Source organism: Cheilinus undulatus, linkage group 21, assembly GCF_018320785.1.
Source record: "Cheilinus undulatus linkage group 21, ASM1832078v1, whole genome shotgun sequence".
Lineage (NCBI taxonomy): Eukaryota > Metazoa > Chordata > Actinopteri > Labriformes > Labridae > Cheilinus > Cheilinus undulatus.
The window spans coordinates 18,390,634-18,412,273 of NC_054885.1; the positions used below are offsets into that span (position 1 = coordinate 18,390,634).

General features: G+C 39.4%; 1 protein-coding gene and 1 long non-coding RNA gene across 3 annotated transcripts in view; both read right to left on the reverse strand.

The window, feature by feature from the left end:
• The window catches only part of LOC121503756, a 61,378-nt gene extending 47,314 nt beyond the window's left edge, over positions 1-14,064 (reverse strand). For both annotated transcript variants that reach the window (XR_005991388.1, XR_005991389.1), the window contains exon 1: positions 13,990-14,064. This is a non-coding gene — a long non-coding RNA (uncharacterized LOC121503756). The remainder of the gene's footprint in view (positions 1-13,989) is intronic.
• Positions 14,065-15,298: 1,234 nt separating this feature from the next.
• mrc2 (mannose receptor, C type 2) overlaps positions 15,299-21,640 on the reverse strand; it is a 44,382-nt gene continuing 38,040 nt past the window's right edge. Inside the window, exons 22-29 of the mRNA XM_041777884.1 lie at positions 21,530-21,638; positions 21,194-21,432; positions 20,929-21,091; positions 20,606-20,755; positions 19,227-19,340; positions 18,470-18,649; positions 17,508-17,531; positions 15,299-17,424 (exon numbers count right to left, since the gene is read on the reverse strand). Coding sequence (XP_041633818.1) covers positions 17,204-17,424; positions 17,508-17,531; positions 18,470-18,649; positions 19,227-19,340; positions 20,606-20,755; positions 20,929-21,091; positions 21,194-21,432; positions 21,530-21,638 — 1,200 coding nt within the window. The 3' untranslated portion in view covers positions 15,299-17,203. The remainder of the gene's footprint in view (positions 17,425-17,507; positions 17,532-18,469; positions 18,650-19,226; positions 19,341-20,605; positions 20,756-20,928; positions 21,092-21,193; positions 21,433-21,529; positions 21,639-21,640) is intronic.

The window sequence follows — 21,640 nt, forward strand, 5'->3', positions numbered from 1 at the left end:
GTAAATAAACGTGTGTGTGCAGGTCACATCTCTCTGAGAGTGATGACCATCCGACTTTACTGCAGAAGATGCAATGTGAGTGTAAAGGCATCACCAGTAATGGACCTAAGTGCAGAGTGGAAAACTGCATCAAGGAGGTTTAAAGTAACAGGTGAAGCATGCCTATACAAAATATCACCATAATCCAACACTGATTAAAAAAGTTGCCTCAGCCAAGGTTTTTCTACTAAAGAAAATAAATAGCTTGACATGCTTTTTAGCTTCAAAATGAAGTAATTGCTATCCAGGATTTTAGCACTAATGTTACTTATCCAACACATATGCACTGATATCATCAATAGATCACAACTGGGGAAGGCCCATTCACTGGGGTTTTCAGAGGCCTGGCTAATTCTGTGGGCAGGCCTGCCCTCACTCATTGATGAGGTTATGGATCAAAGGTCAAGGTCAAGGGCTTCATGTTCATCTTTTGTTTGTGCATGTGTCATCGCAAGAACACTTTTAGGGATTTCTTAAAACTTTGCTTAAATGTCTACTCTAACTCAGTGATGAAATGGTTAAATTAAGGTCATTGCCTCATGTTCATCCCCTGCTTATATAATATATACTCATTCTATAAAAGAAACCACCCCAGCTCTTCTTCTTTACTCATCCTTGTACTTCACTGTCTGGCAACTGTGTACTCTGTCGAGGCATACAACCCCAAGGTGGAAGTTTCTGTTTCCAATATCAGATGGAAGAGAGCAAACTCTTGCAAGAAGCTAAAAATAGAAGCCTTTTCTTTGGGAGGAAAAAGTTCTCATACATCATATTTAACTTAATAGACAGAGGACTCAGACAGTTCCTTGAAGATAAGTGATGAGAGAAAGTGGAGGAGACATACTGTGGCCTGTTGGACTCATCGTGTGAGGGTTCAGACAGGGGTGATATATGCTCAGAGATTTTGTCTCTGTTTGACTTATTATGTATCTAAAGCCTAAAGAGATGTGTGTAACTTCTACCTTGAAGTGCAGATGCTAGCCCTCTGTGATGACGGACAGTCAGTCTGTGAACTACAGGAAGTCCTCATTGTTCTGTTTTAACTTTTCTACTTCATTATTTGTCTGTTGTATCTGCAAGGGGGATCTAAATAGTCTTAAAAGGTAATGCAACATTACTCTCCTGAATCCAGCTGAGCATACAGGATGTTTTGGGGCTTGCTTTCACCTGGATCACTAATCAGTAAATGAAAATGTTATGATGGCATAACCTGCAGTCAGACTTTAACTCAATAACTTTGTACCTCAAATTAATTCACCACCAACACGGACAGCATCCCTCATTTCTCCACCTCCTCCCACCGCTCACCCTCCTCTCCACTTCATGGCTCTGGTCAGCCCTCGATTTCAGAAAGAGAAACTCATTTGAGTTAAGGATTAGATCGATCAGTTGGGGAGCCCAGTGGCGAGGCAGCATGCCTGGGCCAAGCAATTTCTGCCAACAATGGAGCTCATCTCTGCATATCCTGACTGGTTCATGGTGGAAAACACTCAGCACAAACAACTGGGTGAAAAACACACACAGACACACACACATTTGCATCCGGACAGACAGAAGTGTTGGTGAAAACTAATTTAGACTCTGTAGATTTCAAGCAAAGTGACTTCAATTATTGACTTGGAATTGATTCTTAGAGATGTTACATATTTGTTTCCTGCTTAAAGGCTGCTGAATGATGAATCTAAGCCTGGTTATCTTTCTATTTAGATAGATGTGTCTTCTTAAAGCTATTTAAAACACACCCTTTGTTGCTGAAAAAGAAACTGATAGACTAAAAGGGCATGTACATGGGCTTGAGTGTCTTGTTATTAGCATTTTCCTGAATTTGAACATGCACATAGATAGTGATTTATATTCATATACATGATAGGAGTGTAATGGTTTTTGTGTTCAACTTGAACCGTGGGTCATGTTTCGGTGCACGTAGTCCCATGACAAATCTGTTCGAACCATTAAAAAATAAAAATTTAGAAACAAGCAAATGTGACAGTATTTATCCGCCAATCTTAGCGGGAGTAATGCTGGTAAGTGTGGTTGCTAACCGCTATTAAAACCACCACCGAAAAAGAGGAAGTAACCGTCATATTAAAACACACAAAGAAGAAAAGTCAGCTCCTTGCTTCCGCTGCAGTGGGGGCAGAGCAGCAAGAACTGCTGCCTGTTTCTCCGTCTCCTAATCTCTGCACGGTTTTTAAAAACCTCCTGACGTGAAAGCAGACAGGGTCGAAGACATTACCGCTGCTAATACGTTTAAAGACTGTACACAGACGAGTAGAAGTAGAGAACAGCGACTGCAATGTGTATTTCAGCGCTCTGCTCATGCTTGCTGTATCCTGTTAACATGAGCTAGTCTAGGACCCTTCACTGACACACGAGTCAGGATTTTGCATGAGGAATCACTGCACCAACATTTTTTAAAATCCAAAATGGTTTACAGCACTCTTCACAAATCATAAATATGAGACATTGCTCCAAAAAGCACATATTTTTGCAAATGTATTGTTTTTGTAAACCAGGAAATATTGGGCTGGGTTTGCTTTCTGTTTTGCATATATTTTTGTTTTCCTTGTTTTTTCTCATGTTTAATACCTCATATGCTGTACCAACTATCACTGATAGTTCTTAATAACACAAGACAGAACACAGAATTGGTCAATTGATTCAAATTTCTTAATCAAAACATGAAACATGACATAAAATAATAATCCCCTTCAATAAAGCAATTGATAACAAACTTGCAATATGAGCAAAAATAATTGCAATTAGATATTTTATTAATTGTTCTGCTCTAGTTCACTCTATCTAGTAGTATTGAAGCTTAGCGTCAGTTCACGGAAGTCTTGCCCCCAGCCACGATCAGCTGATTGTAAGCTGATACCAGTTATTGCTCAGCTCCAACAGCCAATCACAGCTCTTTCTCTCAACACAGCAGTCCATTTAAATATGACATACTTCTCACTTTTCCCTGCTTGCATTAACGCTGATGCACCATGCTGCTGCTGCTGGCAAAGCTTAACCTCCTCCACCCCAGCCACCTCCTTGTTGCACCCTCATATTCCAATTCATGCTACTACGAATTATTGCTTCTGAAATAATTTTATTGTTTTCAATATACATTATCATGAATGTATAATAATTTTTTTTTAACAACTGAAGCTTTTTTTTTTAGTTGTTCCAGAATGTTCTATTAGGGTTTAAAATGACACTTTTTACAGTGTTAAGTCAAACCCAAAACTTTATAAATAAACTAATTACAATACTTTTTTCTATTATTATTATAGAGTTATACACTGCAATGCAAACTGCTGTTTTCTACACCAGTAAAGCTTGTGGAATTGAATGGAGTTGACTGCCACCAGTGGGCTTTAAAAGTCCCAGGAACAGGTGAGTGATGCCGCTGAAACTACGTCCATGTATATATAGAGGTAAGATGAGCAAAGAGAAGGATGAGTTTTGCTTTTCATAAATGCTACATGAAATATTTGACAAAATGCACAAACAAAACAGCCCCACAGCGAGAAAGATTGCTCTGCAGTCAAGACCTTATAATGAGACAAGGTCTCCTAATTATAGGAAAAGATCTTATTAATGTAGCCATATGACAACATGAGCTGATATAACACCAAACAAAACCAATCATTTTTTAATTTTCTAATTTTGGATTCTCTCTTGAATATTAAAAGAATGAATGAAACATGGATTCATTTCCCCCGGCAATGCTATTTTCAAGGCTGGAAATGTTCTCCTATAAATGGGTTTCTGCTCCTACGGGAAAGCAGAGTCTCCTGGCATTGCCTTGGTAACCACTGAGAGTAAACAAAGGTTGAATTGGGTTGCATCTTTGCTGTAGCCTCATCTCACATCTCCTGCTCCCCTCAGACTATTTTTATTTCCTGTGTAGGGGTAATGCTGGTTTCAGTATATGATTCCCATGACTCAGGGATCTCCACGGTGTGAGTGCACGTGCATGCATGCACGTGCACGACTATTGTTATGGGGGTTAATAGCAGATTAAGCGATCAAAGCAGTGTGCACTGGAACAGCCAAGCTTTCCATAAATTAACTCCACCTTTTGTCTCTATTTCTTCCTTATTCGTGTCTCATAATTATTATTTTTTCAGGTGGAATCCATGCAAATGAAGGAGTCTAATCCCGTCCCTGGTTAGGGGTGATAATTGTGCCTTTTGTTGTTCCCAGTCACTAATTCTCATCAGACAGGTGTAGGAGTGGGCAGCTTAAGAAATGATCCTGCCATCGTCTCTCACTCTGCTTCATTTGGTGGTTTTGGCACAAGAGTATTCCTGATGAAGCTCCAAACATGAACAAATTGTGTCTCCTGACACAATCTTCAGCAGTTTGATGATAATTCTTGTTGATATTTTCTTGGCTAAACCCCAAGTCTCTTATCGATTCATCATCTTTACATAAATGGGTTTGTTTAGGAGTTAATGCAAACTGTGCAGGCCCTAATTAGAGCTATTATGGATGCTAATTACACACCTGAAAAATGGCCAACAAACAAGACAACTGAGCACAGATCCTGGCTTCCCCAAAAGGCAGAGCCTGGGAACAGTGTACCCATAATCCCTGTCACCACACAGATGCTGTCCTTGGCCTGAGAAAGAGCAGCATCCTGCAGGCAAAGACATGCTCTCATCTGCACAGAGGAGATAACTACACCTCAACCCAGCTACCCCAAGTCTGCACACCATCCATACACGTGGCCTTTAAAGTTTCCAGTCTCAGGACGCTGCATCGGCACACTGAAACACAAAGTCCCTGCAAACTAACTGGAAAGATGATGAAGGAGAAGAAAGACAGGAGTCCAAATGGGTTTGGACAGCAAAGTGAGCACATAGCTATTTTCCCATCTTCCTGCTCTGGTGTTGGCACTCTGCGTGCATCTCTGCTGATCCAGTCACTTTGAAGTGTGCAGTCTTTGATTCAGACAAAGATTGTGGAATTTGATCCCCATTTAAAAGAGGCTGGCTCACAGGGTTTGTTTGCATAGCCGTGAAAAGAAAAACTGTGATTACAACTCGATGACAGATTCCAGCTGGAAGTGAAGTACATCTTACGGGTATTTTAAAATGACCCACTGGCCAGCACCCTTTTTATATCGCCTCTGTGCTTACAGTGCAGAAGGGTCTAGTAATGACAAGCAGTGATAACAGGTGGATAGAGAGCTGTCACACTGCATGATGAAGCAGGCAGAAGCAATCAAAGCCAAGAGCTCTAAGCAGTGCAGATAACAGGGACGTCATCGTGTCTGTGGTGACACGATCTGAAATGAGGAAGGTGCAGTGGAGCCACTTTAGAGGTTTTTGTTTGAAATGCTATCCATGTTGAGTCTCAGTGATCAGATAGTAAATGTTCAGACTAGAGGCTGACTTTGTTTCAGGAGTCCCACAGGACAAAGGATTCCCTTGGGATTCCTGTGATGCTTGCTTGCATTTAAAAAAAACCTTTTTGCTAAAGGGCTTAATGAATTATTGATTGTGTTTTGTGCTTTTGTGCCCTTCAGTGATGGCAGTTTTGGTTTTTGGATTAGACAAAGATGACCTTAGTAAATACAAAATGCAGTTTTAAATTATGATTTCATCATTTATTATGAGAAAAAAGCCTACACTGCCATATATGAAAAAGATGAACTGAATGTCACCAGCCACACCCAGGCCTGATTACTGCTAGAACTGTTGAATTATCACATCTCTTAAGTAGAACCTTTCTGACATCAAGCCGCAATCTAAAGGAATTCAAGAAAAGATACAACAAAGCAATTTCTAAGGCTTTGGGAATCAATCCACACCACACAACATTATCCACAACTGGAGAAAACTTTGAACTGTGTTGAACCTTCCCAGCAGTGGTCGGCCTACCAAAATTACTCCAAGTTAAAGACTCATCCAGGAGGTCCCTAGAGAACCCAGAGCAATATCTAAAGATCTATTCATGATTCAAAGATAAGAAAGAGACAGGGCAAAAATGGCATTATGGGAGAGTTCCAAGGCCAAAACCACTGCTGACAAAAATAAAAGAAAAAGAAAACAAAAGCTTGTCTCACAGTTTCCAAAAAAACATCTTGAAGATCTCCAAGACTTTTGGGAAAATATTCTGTAGACTGATGAGACAAAAGTTGAACTTTTGGAAGGCATGCATCCCATCACATCTGGCGTAGAACTAACAGCATTTGATAAAAAGAACATCATTCCAACCGTCAGACACGGTGGTGGCAGTGTGATGGTCAAGACCTGGATGACTTGCCATAATTGATGGACCCATGAATGCTGCTCCTGAAGGAGAATGTCCGGCCATCAGTTTGTCACCTCAAGCTTAAGCACACTTGGGTTAGGCAGAAGGACAATGATCCAACACATATCAGCAAGGCAACCAGTGAATGGCTTAAGGACAAGACCATTCATGCTGGAAAACTCTCAAATGTGGCTGAATTAAAACAGTTCTGCAAAGAAGAGTGGGTCAAAATGACCAGTTATCACAATTGCTTGCTTGCTGTTGTTGCCGCCCTTGGAATTGGTTTGGCTCCTGGCTGGAAATGATGGTGTCGAGGACTGGGCGCATCAAGGCCAAGCTCCATGTACTCTGCACATGAGCACAGATTTGGTCTCTTCGCTTTATTCCCATAATAAATTAAATCTTCATTTAAAAACGTAGAAACTGGCAAATACTTTTTTTATGGCGCTGTAACTATTGCCAATGCAAATAAACAAATACGGAGGAGAAGGATGAAGCAGGAACCATTCTACCAGGATCTGGACAGGAGTCTTTATTGCAAGTCTAGAATCTGATTGGGACAGAAAAAGATTTCTTCTGTGGGATGGGACAGATGAGTAAAAACTAAACCAGTGCCATCCTCTAGTGCAGACATTCTGCCAGTGCAATAAAACAGGAAGTAGGGATGGGCTGCGAGGTTAGGTAGCTAAATCCAATATTCATTTCAGACGGCATACACTTGGACTGAATTTTGACAAGTTTTAGAAGCTTTACCATCGATAGGATATGATGTGATACACTAAAATACACTTTACAGTCCTCTTGGGGAAATGTGTCTTGGACTCTATAGTGCTGCATACATTCAGCTGACTAGTAGGTCCATATAGGCTGCATAAAAACCATATAAGAGGTCATAAGGAGGGCAGCGCCACACAGAAGCTAATGCACAAGAACCAACACTCAGCTCAATTGATAAGTAAGTAAAGCTTCAATTATAAAGCACTTTTAAATGGTTGTTTCAAAACATTCCACACGAATGAGATAAACAATTAAATGACAACAATATGGAAGAAGAGGAGGCTGTTCTTATGAGTGTTAGAAGCAGCTAAAGATTTGACAAATCTGAATTAATATGGATAGTGGAATCCAAAATGAGAATGACTCCAGTTTGTTAGCATTCAGTGGCTGCACTAGAAAATCTTTCCCCCTTTTCTGTCTTTTGATTATGCAGCAGTGCCTCACCGAGAGGTCACATGAGTAGTATAAAAAATGTCAGCGTGAGGGTTAAAGTGCTGAATCATGAGGAGGATTTCATGATGGCCTGTGGGCTTTCCAGCGCACATGGCAGCAGCAGCAGCCATTGTGCCTTAGGCATTGTGAATGCACCTGTTGGGTTTGGGAGTTTAGAGGCATGCAGTGGCGCCTAAGGTCTCTGCAACAGAACAATATCACTAGAGACAGACATTTAAACTATATATGATTAATCAACATTAACAAGGTGAGAAAGGAGGGTGAAACTCTTCAAATAGATAAGAGTTTGATGTTTAGATCACTTCCTTCCTCTCTCTCCGTATTTTCTTCCTTGTGTGGGCTCTGCATGTTGAGAGAGGGTAACCAGAAGGAAAGCTGCGTTAACAAGTGAATTTAAAAACCCATTCACTCTCCTCAGTCATCCATTTGGAGGCCAGCCAAAGGAGAAGCAGCTGTTGGACTGGCAATGGAGGAGGGAGACGGAGAGTGGGAGAGGAAAAGAGCGACTTCGGACAAAGACGGGGAGTGTTTTGAAATAAATAGGACTGCACTCTTCTCTCTGAACAGCAGTAGGGGAAAGGGCTCTTTTAAAAAGAAGCTGCCTGAAAAAGACAAGCTCTGCTCTCTGAATGGCTGTTAGCTTCAATTGCTTTTAATACCTCTGCTCCAAAATGGTCTCTATGGTCCAGAAAATGTAGCTTATCAGCAAGTAGACCCTACAAATAGAGCCCCAGTCCTTTGAAACTATTACACTGACAGTTTTGTTTCAGAAAGAAACAATGGTTCATAAGAGAGTTAAAATCTTTGGGACAGGTATGTCAAAACCAGGCAGGGACGGATGAATCTGCAAGCTCATATAAAATGTGCTCTGTCAGATCGATGTAGTCGCCTCCTGTCAAACTTCAGCGTAGATCAGGACGAAATAGTCTCAAGTTATTCAACTTAAGGCATGCTTGATTCAATAACTGCCTGAGGTAGACAAGTGAGGTATATTGTGTGAATTATGAAGGTGGCTGTGGCTGATGTGGAATGTTTTCAGTCCATTATTCGGTCTTTTCTTCCTTCTCATATTTCAAATAGAGCTTAGCTGTTTTCACAGCTGAGGAATTTTGTTAAAATTGGATCAAAAATGTCTTTATACAGATCTTGAGCTATTAATAAATACTTTGACTGTGTCATGTCTAGTTTATTTTGAGTCCGTCTTAGGAGCCGGTTCCTAACCTGGGGCCTGGGCTCCCAATAATCTCAGAGGGAGAGCTGGGCTTTGTGTGCTTTGAGGTTGTTAAAATTAGATTCGAATTCATGAAAAGTCATTACAAAACACTTTATGGATGATGTATTCTAATGTGGATAAAATGGTTCAAAAAGTGAAGGCTTCTTCACTCAAAAGTATCAGGCTAGTTATTCAGGCTATACTGAAATCAATTATTATTCTTTACAGCAATGTATCACTTGGTGGATAAACTCGTGCTAAAGCAAGTCAGGGGAAGAGCAAAAACATCTCCATCAAGGAAAGCTCTCAGAGTTGGACTTTGTGCACCTGTTATTTGAAGAAATGCAGTCTAGTTTTGATAAACAGCCAATATGCTATAGCCATCAGAGCGAACCACTACACTGGTGGCCTCCCTTGCCAACTAGCCCTGCCTGCAGCTCACACCTTGTTCTCCTCAAATGGCACTGGTGCAGTCGTTTCATAATGAAAGATGGACCTGCCTGATGACTGACATGGAATCTGGCCAGTCCATTATCTTTGTAAGGTCAATTATTAGTCAGTTAAAACTATTTTCCATATATCATGGTTTAATATAAGAAAAACACTTGTGACCAGCATTCAAACAGACACAGACATCAAAACGATGGAAGCAGTGAATTGCTAAAGCTGTCATTATGGTCTTGACTTATCAACCATTTCTAAAAACGAATGGTTTCTTTTATATGCAGGATGTCTCGGGTTAAAATCCTGGACAAGCCCCCAGTTCATGTTACAACCCAGTTTGTGAGGATAAAAACTGTAAAAACTGTTTGGTTTATCAAGGGTTATTTATTAGCAATTTCAATTTGTTGTTAATCTCAGAAGTCTACTGTATTTGCTGCAATTTCGTCTTTTTAGGCAATTATTAGCAGTGCTACGTAGGAAAACGCCTACCAACCTCCATCACTTTTTGGAGTCCCCAGTGTAAAAACACTGGGACTTTTCCTCACAAAAACAGTTGCAAGACATCCATTTTCTGTGATATTGTTTCAATATGATTCATTTTGATTCAATTCAGTTAAAAAAAAAATATTTTTCCCATGAAGGGGCAATTCAAGTCATTTAGAGCAGCAGCATTACAAAAAGCAAAGAGCAGAAGTCTAACAAAAGAAAAATGGCAAAAATAAAAAAATATATCTTAAGAAAATATCTAGATACATTATATCCCTGCATGCCTATATACAAAAGTGAACACAATAAACAATTTTAAATACAGTTCTCAGATTTCGGTGGTAACAGCGTTTAAACCAAAGTGTACAATTACAATAAAAATTGAAAGCCAAGAATATTTGTAGTGCAATGAGAAGATTTCAACTAAAATAAACATATAAGCAGGGAAATGTGGAATGGACTAATACTGGGTAAACAAAGCAGTTGTAGAGCAAAAAATAAATTTAGCAATAGAAAGTACAAACAGTGGTATATAAAGTGGACTGGGAAGAAAAAAAGTGTATTCGTGCAAAAAGGGACTGTTGAGTGGTCATCAGAGTGACTCTGTGACTGTTGCTTTATGCTTTGGTCCAGTTGAGTTTTCGAGCCAATTACTCCAGCTACAGTCATCTACAGGCTTCTGTTTCACTTTAAAAACTCACACTGCAAAAAAGTCTTTCGCTTTTTGTCGTATTACTCAGTACCAGTAGCAGCAACAACTACAGAATGTTACCTTTGACAAACCTGGTGAAGTGCTGGTTTCTTGCTACCCACTGGTCTACACAGTTGTGGAGGCAAATAGTAATGGATAAGGGGTTTTTTCACTGAGTGTGATCCTCTTTATAGGGCACAGGTATCTTATGTTTTATTCAGAATCTTTCTAAAGACACCTTGTTTGTGCCTGTACTCCAAATGGTTCACAGGAAGCATTTAATTTAATTTGTGTACACCTGGATAGGTGTTTTTGACTGATTTTACCCAGAATTCTGGGGGGGGGGGGGGGGGCACCAGTTCCCAACCCAAGTTCTCACATAGTGAGCTCCTGTTGCCCCTTGATGGGGCTAAACTGTCATAGTTAGAAACAAGTGAGGATGAGGAACTGCTAAAGAGTTAACCATGCACTGATGGGGATAGTCCCAAGGAAAATCAGGGATAAAAAAGTGTGTTCCAATTAGTGAGCCATCAGTTCAGGGGGGAAATGTGGCATAGCCACTAGGTAGATAATGTGGAAAGAAGAGGTAAACATCTCCTAGTTAACGAAAAGTTAATGAGGGAAAAATGCCAAAAGAAGAAGGACAATAACCAGGAACAAACTACAATGTAAGTGTTAGTGGGTACTGGTAGGTGTTTACGTGTAGTTTTAGATTTAAGCCCAACACTGGAATCCAACTTACAGTTAGAGTTTGGACGATTATACTGGAGAAAAGGCTCATGTGACTTTTAATGTTAAGTTAAGAAGTCTGTTAAACGTAAGGATGCACATTAATATTGGCATTAAATTATTATCAGCAGATATGAAAATTCCAGCTGATATTTACAACTAATATTTTGCCTATAAAATCTGCCTTCATCAGCTGCTGATTCTGGGCATAGAAACAAATAAGTCTGTGGAGTTTTAGTCTGGATCCTCAGACCTACATATGCAGAAATCATTTTCTTTATTCATCATCATTTTACACACTTTAAAGTGTGTTTTAAGGACTAAAATGTGTTTGTTTGTTCCTCTTTAACTTTAAGCTGTTTTTCAGGACTGACGTTTTAGGTCTAAACTACATTTAAATATCCAATAATCCATACAGAGCATCCCAGTTAAAGGTGTTACATAAATATGCATTTGGTCAAGGATAACTGATAGTTGTGCAGGTTTAATGCCGCATTTACTGTGACAAAAGCATGACTCCATTTCATAATTGTGACAACAGGAGTGTGTGAGCTCTCATGACAGATTGGACCTACTAGTGTATGTGCAGTCAGAATAAATAAAAACGGGTCCTGCTGTTTCCAGTACAGGAGCAACCAGGCACCTATAGAGTCCTGTCATCTTTACATGCCAGGTCACCATGATCACCATGCTATTCTCAATTCTTGTTTCATATAGCAACATAATTCTTCTCAGTGCAAGGTTAGAATATCTACAGTGAATGGATCTGAAATCTTGACTGAATCAAGTTAGGACATAATTGGAATTTTAACTCAGGAACGGGACAATTAAGGGAAAAGGAATCAACAGTCAATGATAAAATTTGGCATAGTTGCTATGAAACAAATGAGGGAGGAGGAACCAACTACTAACTAACCATTAATTAATGAGTATGCAATGGTTCACACTGAGCTGAAAATAAACTATTTCTTGGCCATAAAATAATAATTAACAAAGGTTTAATTCTAAGTGAGTTCTCAATCTTTTGCTGTTATCAGGTTTGTTTTACCTACTGAGGTAAAATTGCCCTCCTCACAGGAGAAATGTAGCTGGATTTTGTTTCCCATATCAATAAAACTGTTCTGTTCCAGTGAGTTTACCTTTGTTGGCATTGTAGAAGAGGTTTCAAGCTCCCATCACTCAGTGTTTGGTCTAACCATCCTCTTACCCATCTTTGGATCCACATGAAGTATCGCTTCAGGCGGTGTCTACTGCCAGCTTTCTGATCCAGCAGCATCTTATCAATTCAAAAAGTAGTTGATAGTTTTTGATACTAAGAAATAAAAAAAAATGTAGCATTTCAAAAACATTTAAGAGGTATTTAAGTGCATATCTCCTTAGAGATGGTAGGAAAAGACCTGATGTATTACAGAGACAACGTCAAGGAGGAAGAAGTGTAACAAACACTGAGTTAGGAGTGCCCTCTTGTGGAGAAACATGTACATTGCAGTCCATGGCTCAGTGAGGCGGGAGGTTCATAGAGACACCGAAATCATACGTATCTGTATTTTGAACCGATTTTAGACCATCTTCTTTGCAAACAATGCCCCACACGTACTCATGAAACTCAATTAACTAAACAGAAAAAAAAGCTCCTTCATCGTATTCTCATCCCTCTGTCTCCCTTATGATAACTGGATTCTGCTTATAGAACTCCCCTTTTCCCTGCCTCTGTTATTTTGAAAGATTGAGACTTTCAATTGGCACTTTTTCATTGAAAATGAACTGGAAACCATTAGCCATCCAATTTCCAGTAACTGGCCTAAAGACTGACTGACTGACCCACAGACAGATAGATGGACAAAAGTATTTGGCCACACCTGTGAATGTTTGCATTCAGGTGTGACAGTCAGACCTGTTGTCAGGTGTATAAATCAAGCAAACCCCTATCATGTATTTTTGGGATTGTTTGGAGATTAAAAATTACTGGAAGTCAATCAAAGACAGTATGGAAAAAGTTTTGAGGGCTAAGATAGAATTTTGTTTTAGAATGATGTATTTGGGTCAGATGCCACCTCAAATCCGCTGTAACGACAAGTGGCTATGTCAGAGATCATCCTCATCAATGGACTGGTTTAATGTAACGCATGATATATCTGTGATGAAAAAACTGACTTTACCTTGAGATTGAAGAGTGATGTGTTTGAAGACTGTTGGAGAAGATGGATTGAGTTTTTAAAACCACCTAGATCAGATTTTAGGTAAGAAACAGCAGTAGCTGTACTGTAATTCCCCTGGTTCTCTGCTGCACGTTACTTTCATGATTATTTTGTATGTTTACTACACGTTTTTGTTCTTTTTCATACGTTTTTTGATCGGAAATGATGTACACCAAATTAGAATGTTCAATACTTGAACTTTAAATAAAAAGAAAATTAATAAATAAATAAAAAAAACACCTTTGCAATTACACAGTTAATGAAATTTCACTCCGGATATTCCACAATCAAATGTTATATTTTTAGAAAGTGAAAGCGTTTAGGAACAGCAACTCCACAAAGCTGTTACTATCAGGCATGTTGTATTTATTCCATAAACACAGAATAATTTCATTTTGTTTCAAATATACCAGTAGGTATAGTAGTAATGTGCAAAACCAGGTAACGCACAGTTCGTCTATCCACTTTTGTGCTGTCTCCTGACAAAGTAACTTAAGTCGATTTCTCCTTTAATCAATCAATCAGCCATCAGTCATGATCTAGCCGACCTTCCGCCTCTGATACCATCTCTGATAACATTTTATCACAACAGATTACCAAAAGACACTTTTAAATAATCCGTGCATGCGCAATGCAGGTCACAACGGCGGCAAAGCTTGCCAGTAGCCAAAGAGTCTCTTAAAGTACAAAAAAGTTCAGCAACTTACCGGCTACCTCTTCAGCTTCGTTTCTGCTTGTCTTCTCTCTTATTTCCAACACGTGTTTTCAGGTGCAGGAACAGCTCCTCACCTGCTTCTTCTCTGATGCTGTTGCGCTCCAGGTGACTTCGGACAGTAAAGAGTGGTCACTTCCGGTTTGCAGTTCATTCTTCTAATTAAACAATAGATTTTATTTATTCATCTGACAAACAATCTGTAATCTTTTAATTATAAAATTTTGAATTATTAGAACAATTACATTCTTTCAATTTTAATTATTGAAAGAATATTTTTACCGACAGATTTTTTAAAATCTAACTTAGACGTTTATGTGAAGATAAAAAGATGACACATTAGAAGTGCTGTGCATCTTCACTGGTCTCAAAGTTCCATAACGATTAGTATTATTTTGGCAACAAAACAGTACGCACAGATTCAATATCACCATGCATCACAATGAATCAGGATTAGTTAGCTACTTTTTCATCAGTGAAGACAAAAAGTCAGGTTAAAAAGAACAAATTCCTTAAATGTAGTGTTTACGAAATCTGGGGCAGCCTTCCCTGCGGCCCAATTTGAGACCTGAAAATCTTTTGGGGGCCACAAGAACCTCGATTCAATCATACATGAAAGTCAAAGTATTAATCTATTGTTTATTTCATAAACAGAGAATTTAAAAATGATTGCCAAGTTTTCAGAAACATTACTGTCAAAAGAAAGTGCTGGCATCATTGTTGAGTACAATTTACATGCGACCAGTGTTTATTTTGTGTAAACAAGCATCTGTAAAGTCATCTATATTTGCTTTTCTAAGATTCCTAAATTATTCTTATAATCCATACTCAGTACCCCATAATGACAAAGGGAAAAGGTTTTTTTTTGGCAACTAAAAAACTTAAATATGACATTGAAAAAAAGAACCCTTTGCAAACATACTTGAAACTTAGCTCAAGTGCCCCATTTCTCCCAATCTTCGCTGAGATACTGTACATTTTTTGGTCATAAACAACTTTTTAAATGATAAACAATTTGGACTTGAGATGAAACTAAGCTCTTTTGGAACAAGGACATGAATTCATCCTTCAAAATAAAAGCCCATCATAGACTTTTTGCAACATATTTTTCCAGGCACATGTCCACAAGCCACTGAAAATGGCTTTGCAGCACACTTTTGGGTCCTGACCCACCACTTGAAAACCAGGGAGCGAAGCTTCAAACAAATTGGAAGCTGTCTCTGATTTTTGGAGCAAAACAAGAGTTCTCAGGAGGATTTGCAAGAGACTGAATAATAATACACAAGTAGAGTGAAAGCAGAAGCTCTGAGAACATAGACTTTATTCATTTCATATAAAAATGACACAAAAATTGTTCAAATAAAGTTGAACAGGTGCTTCAGGTAATCTTCACAGGGACAAGAGCCAGCCTGCATCATAAACATGATCTCATAAATGTACACACGGAGGGAGCGTCAGACCTTCTCTACAGTTTAAATCTACCACATTTAAGACAAACCTGTACAGTAAACCACCAGCAGAGGCCGGGGTAAGCCCGGGACAATCCACTTCAACCCCTCCTTCCCCTCTTACTACATCCCTGACTCCTCCTCGCACTCCTTCTTTTTCTCCTTTTGGTCTAATTTTTTCTTTTCTTTTCTTCCTGACCCTCCGTGTCCCTGAGCCCTCCTCCTCTGATTGGTTCCAGACGTGCCACTGAGCTCTTCTTGCCGACTCAACATTCCACAGCTGGAGACTGCACACACTCGAGACACGCGCACTCGCACACACTCCCTTCCCCCCCTCTATCTTAGTCCAACTCACGGAGCAGAAAAAGCAGGGTTTTTTTCACAGCAGCTCAGTGAAACCCTAAAAGCCTCAGACTGACACAGCTCCAAAGCATTCCTCTGTGCAGGAAGACAGAAATACGTTCAGAAGAAAATGTTCAATGACAAAATGACTGAAAGATGTGGCCAAGTGCGAAATATGAAAACATCATCGATTGAGAGCTGAATGAGGTTTTTATCTGAAGGAATTCACTTTTAAAACAGTCTTTGGCTCACTGTTATTCACATGAGGGATTCATTTCTTTGTGGGCAATGAGAGATTCAAGATTTTTCCTATAAAAGTAGGAAATTTCCAATTGTCTTAAAAAGTCACATTGAGTCAAAAAACATTAAAAGAGAGAATAGTAGTGATAAAATAAACAAGAGCAGTGAGCTGTGCTGTAAATACAGAAAACCTTTTCTTATAGTGCACAAAAACAGAATTATTGTCCTTAAAAATCACTAAAGCAGCTCCAGATGGCGGCACAAACAAAGGTTTGGAATCACAGAGAAGTAACTGTACTATAATGACTAAAAGAAAATGGATTACTAATACTAAGTCAGATGAAAAATAACTGTTGAAAGAACCGAACTGTAAGCAAGAGTATTTATGACAACTGTCAGCTGTCCTATTAAAGGAGCAGAACTTCGTAATGTAGTTGTAGCGTTCTGCCTCTGATGGTTTAAGGTCACCAGTAATGATGGTCCCTGTTACCTTCCACACATTCACATTTGGACTTCCTCCTCTACTCGTTTGGCAGCTGGCGCTGATGTGTCCGATGAGAGAGGAGGAGCAAGGCAGGAGCACAAAACCACACATGCATCATCAGTAACAGTTTTCTACAGCTGCACAGAAGATGACAAACCATGGAGAATGAAATCAATAACAAGTCAGAGTTAGGTAAATACTGTCATGGCAAAGAAAAAAGGGGAAAAAATTAATTTGGTCCTGAAGAAGACTGTGGCTGTAGAGGACAGAGACGCATAATTTAAAGTCAATCTGTGGCTGTGGCAGCTCCTCTGCTTTGTTAATTCAAATCATTAAAAAAAAGAAAATATACAGCGAGCAAAAATTCACTTTGGCACTGAGGAAGTCATTTCTTAAAACTGATTTTGGATTAAACTTTTCCAGCTGCATTAAAAATAAAACTCCCACATGATCGATTTACGGCCTTTAAAAGAAAGTTGTGCAAATGGAAGGATTTGATTGGTCTGCAGATATTGGTTGAATTGTCAAGTCTTCAATTTTAAAAACAAAATATCTGCTGCGCTCTACACAGCTCTTCAGCACTTTGAAAATCTTCTTTTTTTTTGGTTTCAAAAGAGACAACAAAAACATAAATGCCACAATAACAACAGCGTCAATCTCTCCTGTGCCAGGTCGGGTTGAGTCCACTTCCTGTGCTACTCTGGCTGCTCGTTCAGCTCCATGTCTGACACCAGGATGTTCTTCTCAGTCTGCTCAGTCAGGCTGGAGTTGGTCCGACTGTAGCGAGCCCCTTCATAGGAACCCCCGGACCCAACAGTTCGCCGTCGATACAGGTAGATTACACCGACAATCAGTGCCACCAGCACCAGGCCCGTCACCATGACGACAATCAGCGTGGGCAGGTGGTCATTATCCGCTAAAAACCGAAGACAGATGTCAGGGTTAGCAGAGAAATTCACATTCTGCTGTCTGATAAGAGAGAAGAATGAAGAAACTTACATATCGAAGGTTCAGGCTCAGTACCTAAGGAGGAAAGGAGACAATGATTAAAAGTATGCTGCTTACCAAATCATTGTACTGATCTAAACACAGAAATGAAAAGGCTGTCTGATATCATAGCACACCTTCCTCACCATCTTAATTTTTGCTGATTTTGTTCAATATATAAATATTCTTTTTAACCAGAAATCTTTTTAAGCCTTATTAAGAAGTCAAATGTATCATCGGGGCTGCCCCTGACCAAGGTCCCCAAGCAGAGTCTGTTATGAGGCCCCATACATTGCATGAGTGATCTGGACTTTGCCAAAAGACAATCCACAGTTTTCTGCCCCTGGTACCCACCACATCATCCAGTCCATACAGGTACCGAAGAGCACAGGGGCTAAGACTTGCCCCTATCTTCTCCCAGAATCAACTGTGAAGAAGTCAGAGGTGGAGCCACCAGACTTCACTCTCACTATAGAGTATAGGGCAGACATCAGCTGGATGAGCACACGTGGGATCCCGCTGAACTCCAGAATCCTCCAGAGGGTATCTACTCACCGAGTGGAACGCCTTCTGGAAGTCAACTTAGGCTTGCAACCCTCTATTGAGCAATCCGCTATTGCACAAACATTTCAGTTTGGTGCAATGCAAGATGGACTTGTCTGATGACTGACATGAAATCTGGCAAGTGCATCTGCTTTGCAAGGTTAAAGCCATCAGGTAGAAGACCATTAACATCTAGCACCTTATAATCTGTTGAGTTAAATTGTGAATCTACTTTTGTAGCACATAAAGCAACATCAGTTTTATCTTCAGACTGTTTCATAAGCATAAAACTCCACACAGGAGCTTAAACGTGGCTATAAATGATACTCTTTTCTTTGGTTGCTTCATCATTTAACAGTTTAATCTCCAACTCAACTTCCTTATCATCCATGTTCTGAAACTGTTTTCTCTCTACTATTGTGCTCTCTTACTGCGAGGTTTCTTGCAGATTACTCCGTGCGTGCGATTTCTGCAGGAGCCGGGTTTCCACAGGCCACTGTTGCTCTGGATCCAGAAGCAGGAGTTTGGAGACAAAACAGAAGAGGCGACGTCATGCCCTTCCCAGTTTGTATACGTCATCTCTGTGTCCTCGCTCCACACTAGACCTCTACCTGCAGCAGGAACATCATCACATAGACAGACAGTCAGGGCAGCTTCACACTCCAGAAGAACTAGTCTTTAGTTTTATCTTCAGGAGAGCTCATTTGTTATTCCATGCTCCATTTGAAACATCTGATTTGACATAACGGTTTACAATAATGGATTCAGTTGCTCTCATTGATTTTCCAAGCGTATTTTAAGGCATTTACTTAAATAACACAAGTTTAATGAGATAATTAAGTGCTTAAAAAATCTTGATGATGAACCTTCTTAAAAAGAAACAGTCTTAGGAAGCGTTCTGTAATTGTACCAGTCTAATAATTCATCCTTAAGTCAGTGTGGACATTTTTGCAAAGTTTTTGAAAAACTACATTTAAATGTTCATCACATTAACAACAATGGATGGCAAAACTTAGAATTCAACAAAAGTAGTCAAAAGGAGAAATTTATCTATAATTAGAGTAATATAATAAAAGAAAAAATAATCTGAAAATAAAAATTTGGTTCAAAATATGTATGACACTCTGAAGGTTAAATTAATTTGCTGCGATAAAGAAAAGACAGATGGAGGTGACGATGTTCCCTGACCTCTCACACTGATGCCCAGCCAAGCCCCATGTGCTTGTTCTGTGTAGCTCTGGATGTGTTCCCAAACAAATCCATTTTCTGTCTCATCCAGGATGGAGAGAAGTTCTGCTCCCGCTGGAAGAAAGAGAAGAAATCAGAATTTTTAATGAAGGAAGGTAAGAATGATGGTGGATAATTGAAAAACACTAAATAAAGGCTTATTAGTGCATTTGGTCAGTTGTGTTTACAGGGTTTAGAGATGTTATTCTAACACTGTGTCATCGGTACACGAACATGAGTGAGTGTCATACTTAGTTCTGTTTAAATTCATTCGGACATTTAATATCTGTAACACCTTTTTATGTTTTCTGGTGGAATTACAGATAAAAAATAAGCGTTATAAATAATGAAATATATGTGATCTTAGTTGTTTTAATGAAACTTACATGGCATAAATTGGTTCTTATTTTTATTGTGAGCCTCATCACTGATGAAATTCACTCAGTTATTCAATATTTATGATTATTTCAGTTTTTTGTTGGAATTGTAAGATAAAATTGGTGGTACCACCATTACTTATCCTTACAGTATTCTGAAATTAGTCAGGTCTGCCTCTAAAGGAGGTCAGAATCTAAAGGCTGCCTCACCATGTCTTGTAAAATTATCATTTTATATTTAAAAAAAAGTGTTTTAATGTGCAAGCAAATACTCATTAGGCTCTGTATTTGTTCATTTTTCATTATTGACATCTTAATATGTGTACACTTTATGATTTATGATTTTTGTTTTTATCGTAGATGGGCAAGTTACAACATATGGTGACTTTGTTTACCTTTATTGTTCCAATAATAATGACTGTTTATTTGTCAACCAATATTATAATAGGGTTTAAGAATTTCTTAGCTTTCAATGAGGGCCCTATAAAGGGTTATAAAACAGAGGGAGACATGTTTTCAGACATGTTGGCACAACATTTCTGCCCCATTTTTCTCTCTGTTGCTCACGTCTAGATGGACAAGGAAAGAGGAAAGAGGGAGATGACAATGCATCAGCAATGTCTGACAGGAATATTTCTTTGATTTTCTTTCTTTCTTCTCATTAAACATTTTATCAGCTCAGGCTCATCAACACATGGTGACACACTTATGTTTGTCATAATAAAATGTAATTCTCTGGCCCTTTCATTATGTTTGTCATAATAAAAGGGCCAGAGAATAACATTTTATTGGACTCAGAGTTGACAGCAAGCATGGGATACTGTGGGATGCAAAGCAATGTATTATGCTCACAGGCTGTTAGGACATGGTGTGAGTATTCAGTTCAGTATCGGGACTTTTTTGGTCAGCATTTCAAATCTAAACAGTCTGAACGGTGAATGAGTGACTGAAACCTTTTCCTACCTTTATTACAGGATGTTTGTGCATCCTGCTGCAATTTAAGACTTTGCAGGTTGAAGGCGTAACAGTGGTTTCTAAAAGGCACCCATGCCCACTGTCCCAGAGAGTGTGGACACTGGCCTGGGTAAATCCACTGGTGAACCACAGGCTCATCTGACAAGAAAAAACAGAGATTATCACAGTTATTTTCTCATATAGTGGGATTAAAGATAAATTGTCTGGGTTTAGATAAAGATATCTGTATTCAAAACAGTACTGTTTACTGTTTCAGGTAACTTGTTAAGTATAACAATTGTTAGTTCTGGTGTTAAAAAACAAATTCATACCACTTATTTTACAGATAGCAGCATCCAGTTTAGCATCACAAGGAGTCATGGTCCACTGCCCGTTAGTAGTCATATGACCACAACCAGCTGACTGATTGGGCTCCCCGTCTCTCCAATTTGAATATGACACGTCCTCCTCACCATGCCACGCAAAGCTGCGTCCCTGAGGAAATAAAGTTTCCCTTAGAATGGAAATCACTGCTTTTTCTTTGAAAATCTAAGAATGAATTTTAATAAGAGATCTCTTAAGAGACAGAGGGCTCACTCCGTAGTTGTAGAGGGCAATCCAGGCTGGCCGCCGCAGGCTGTTGATCAGTAGCGTGAGATAAGCCTGTTGGAAGGGATCCTTTACTGTTGCTAGGGTCCCATTTAGAGATTCACAGAGGTGCAGAGCACCTGTCCAGTCAAGACGCTTCTCCACAACTCGGTAGGTCACTCCACCCAGCTCGACAGGTTTCGACAGAGAGGCAGGAATGAAAGCTGGGGCTGGAGGGCGATCTGGGTCTGAAGAAATCACAAAATCAGACAGGTGGTTAAGACAACAGACTTCTGTATAAATGCAGCACTCAGTCATTAGTGAAGCACTCATTTGATGTCACACCTTGTCCTCTTTGACAGATGTAGCCATGACTCTCCATCTCGCACGCTCGAGAAGCCCACATGCCAGTGTTCTTCTGTGGATTCCCATGAATCATCACCACACAGTTTCCCT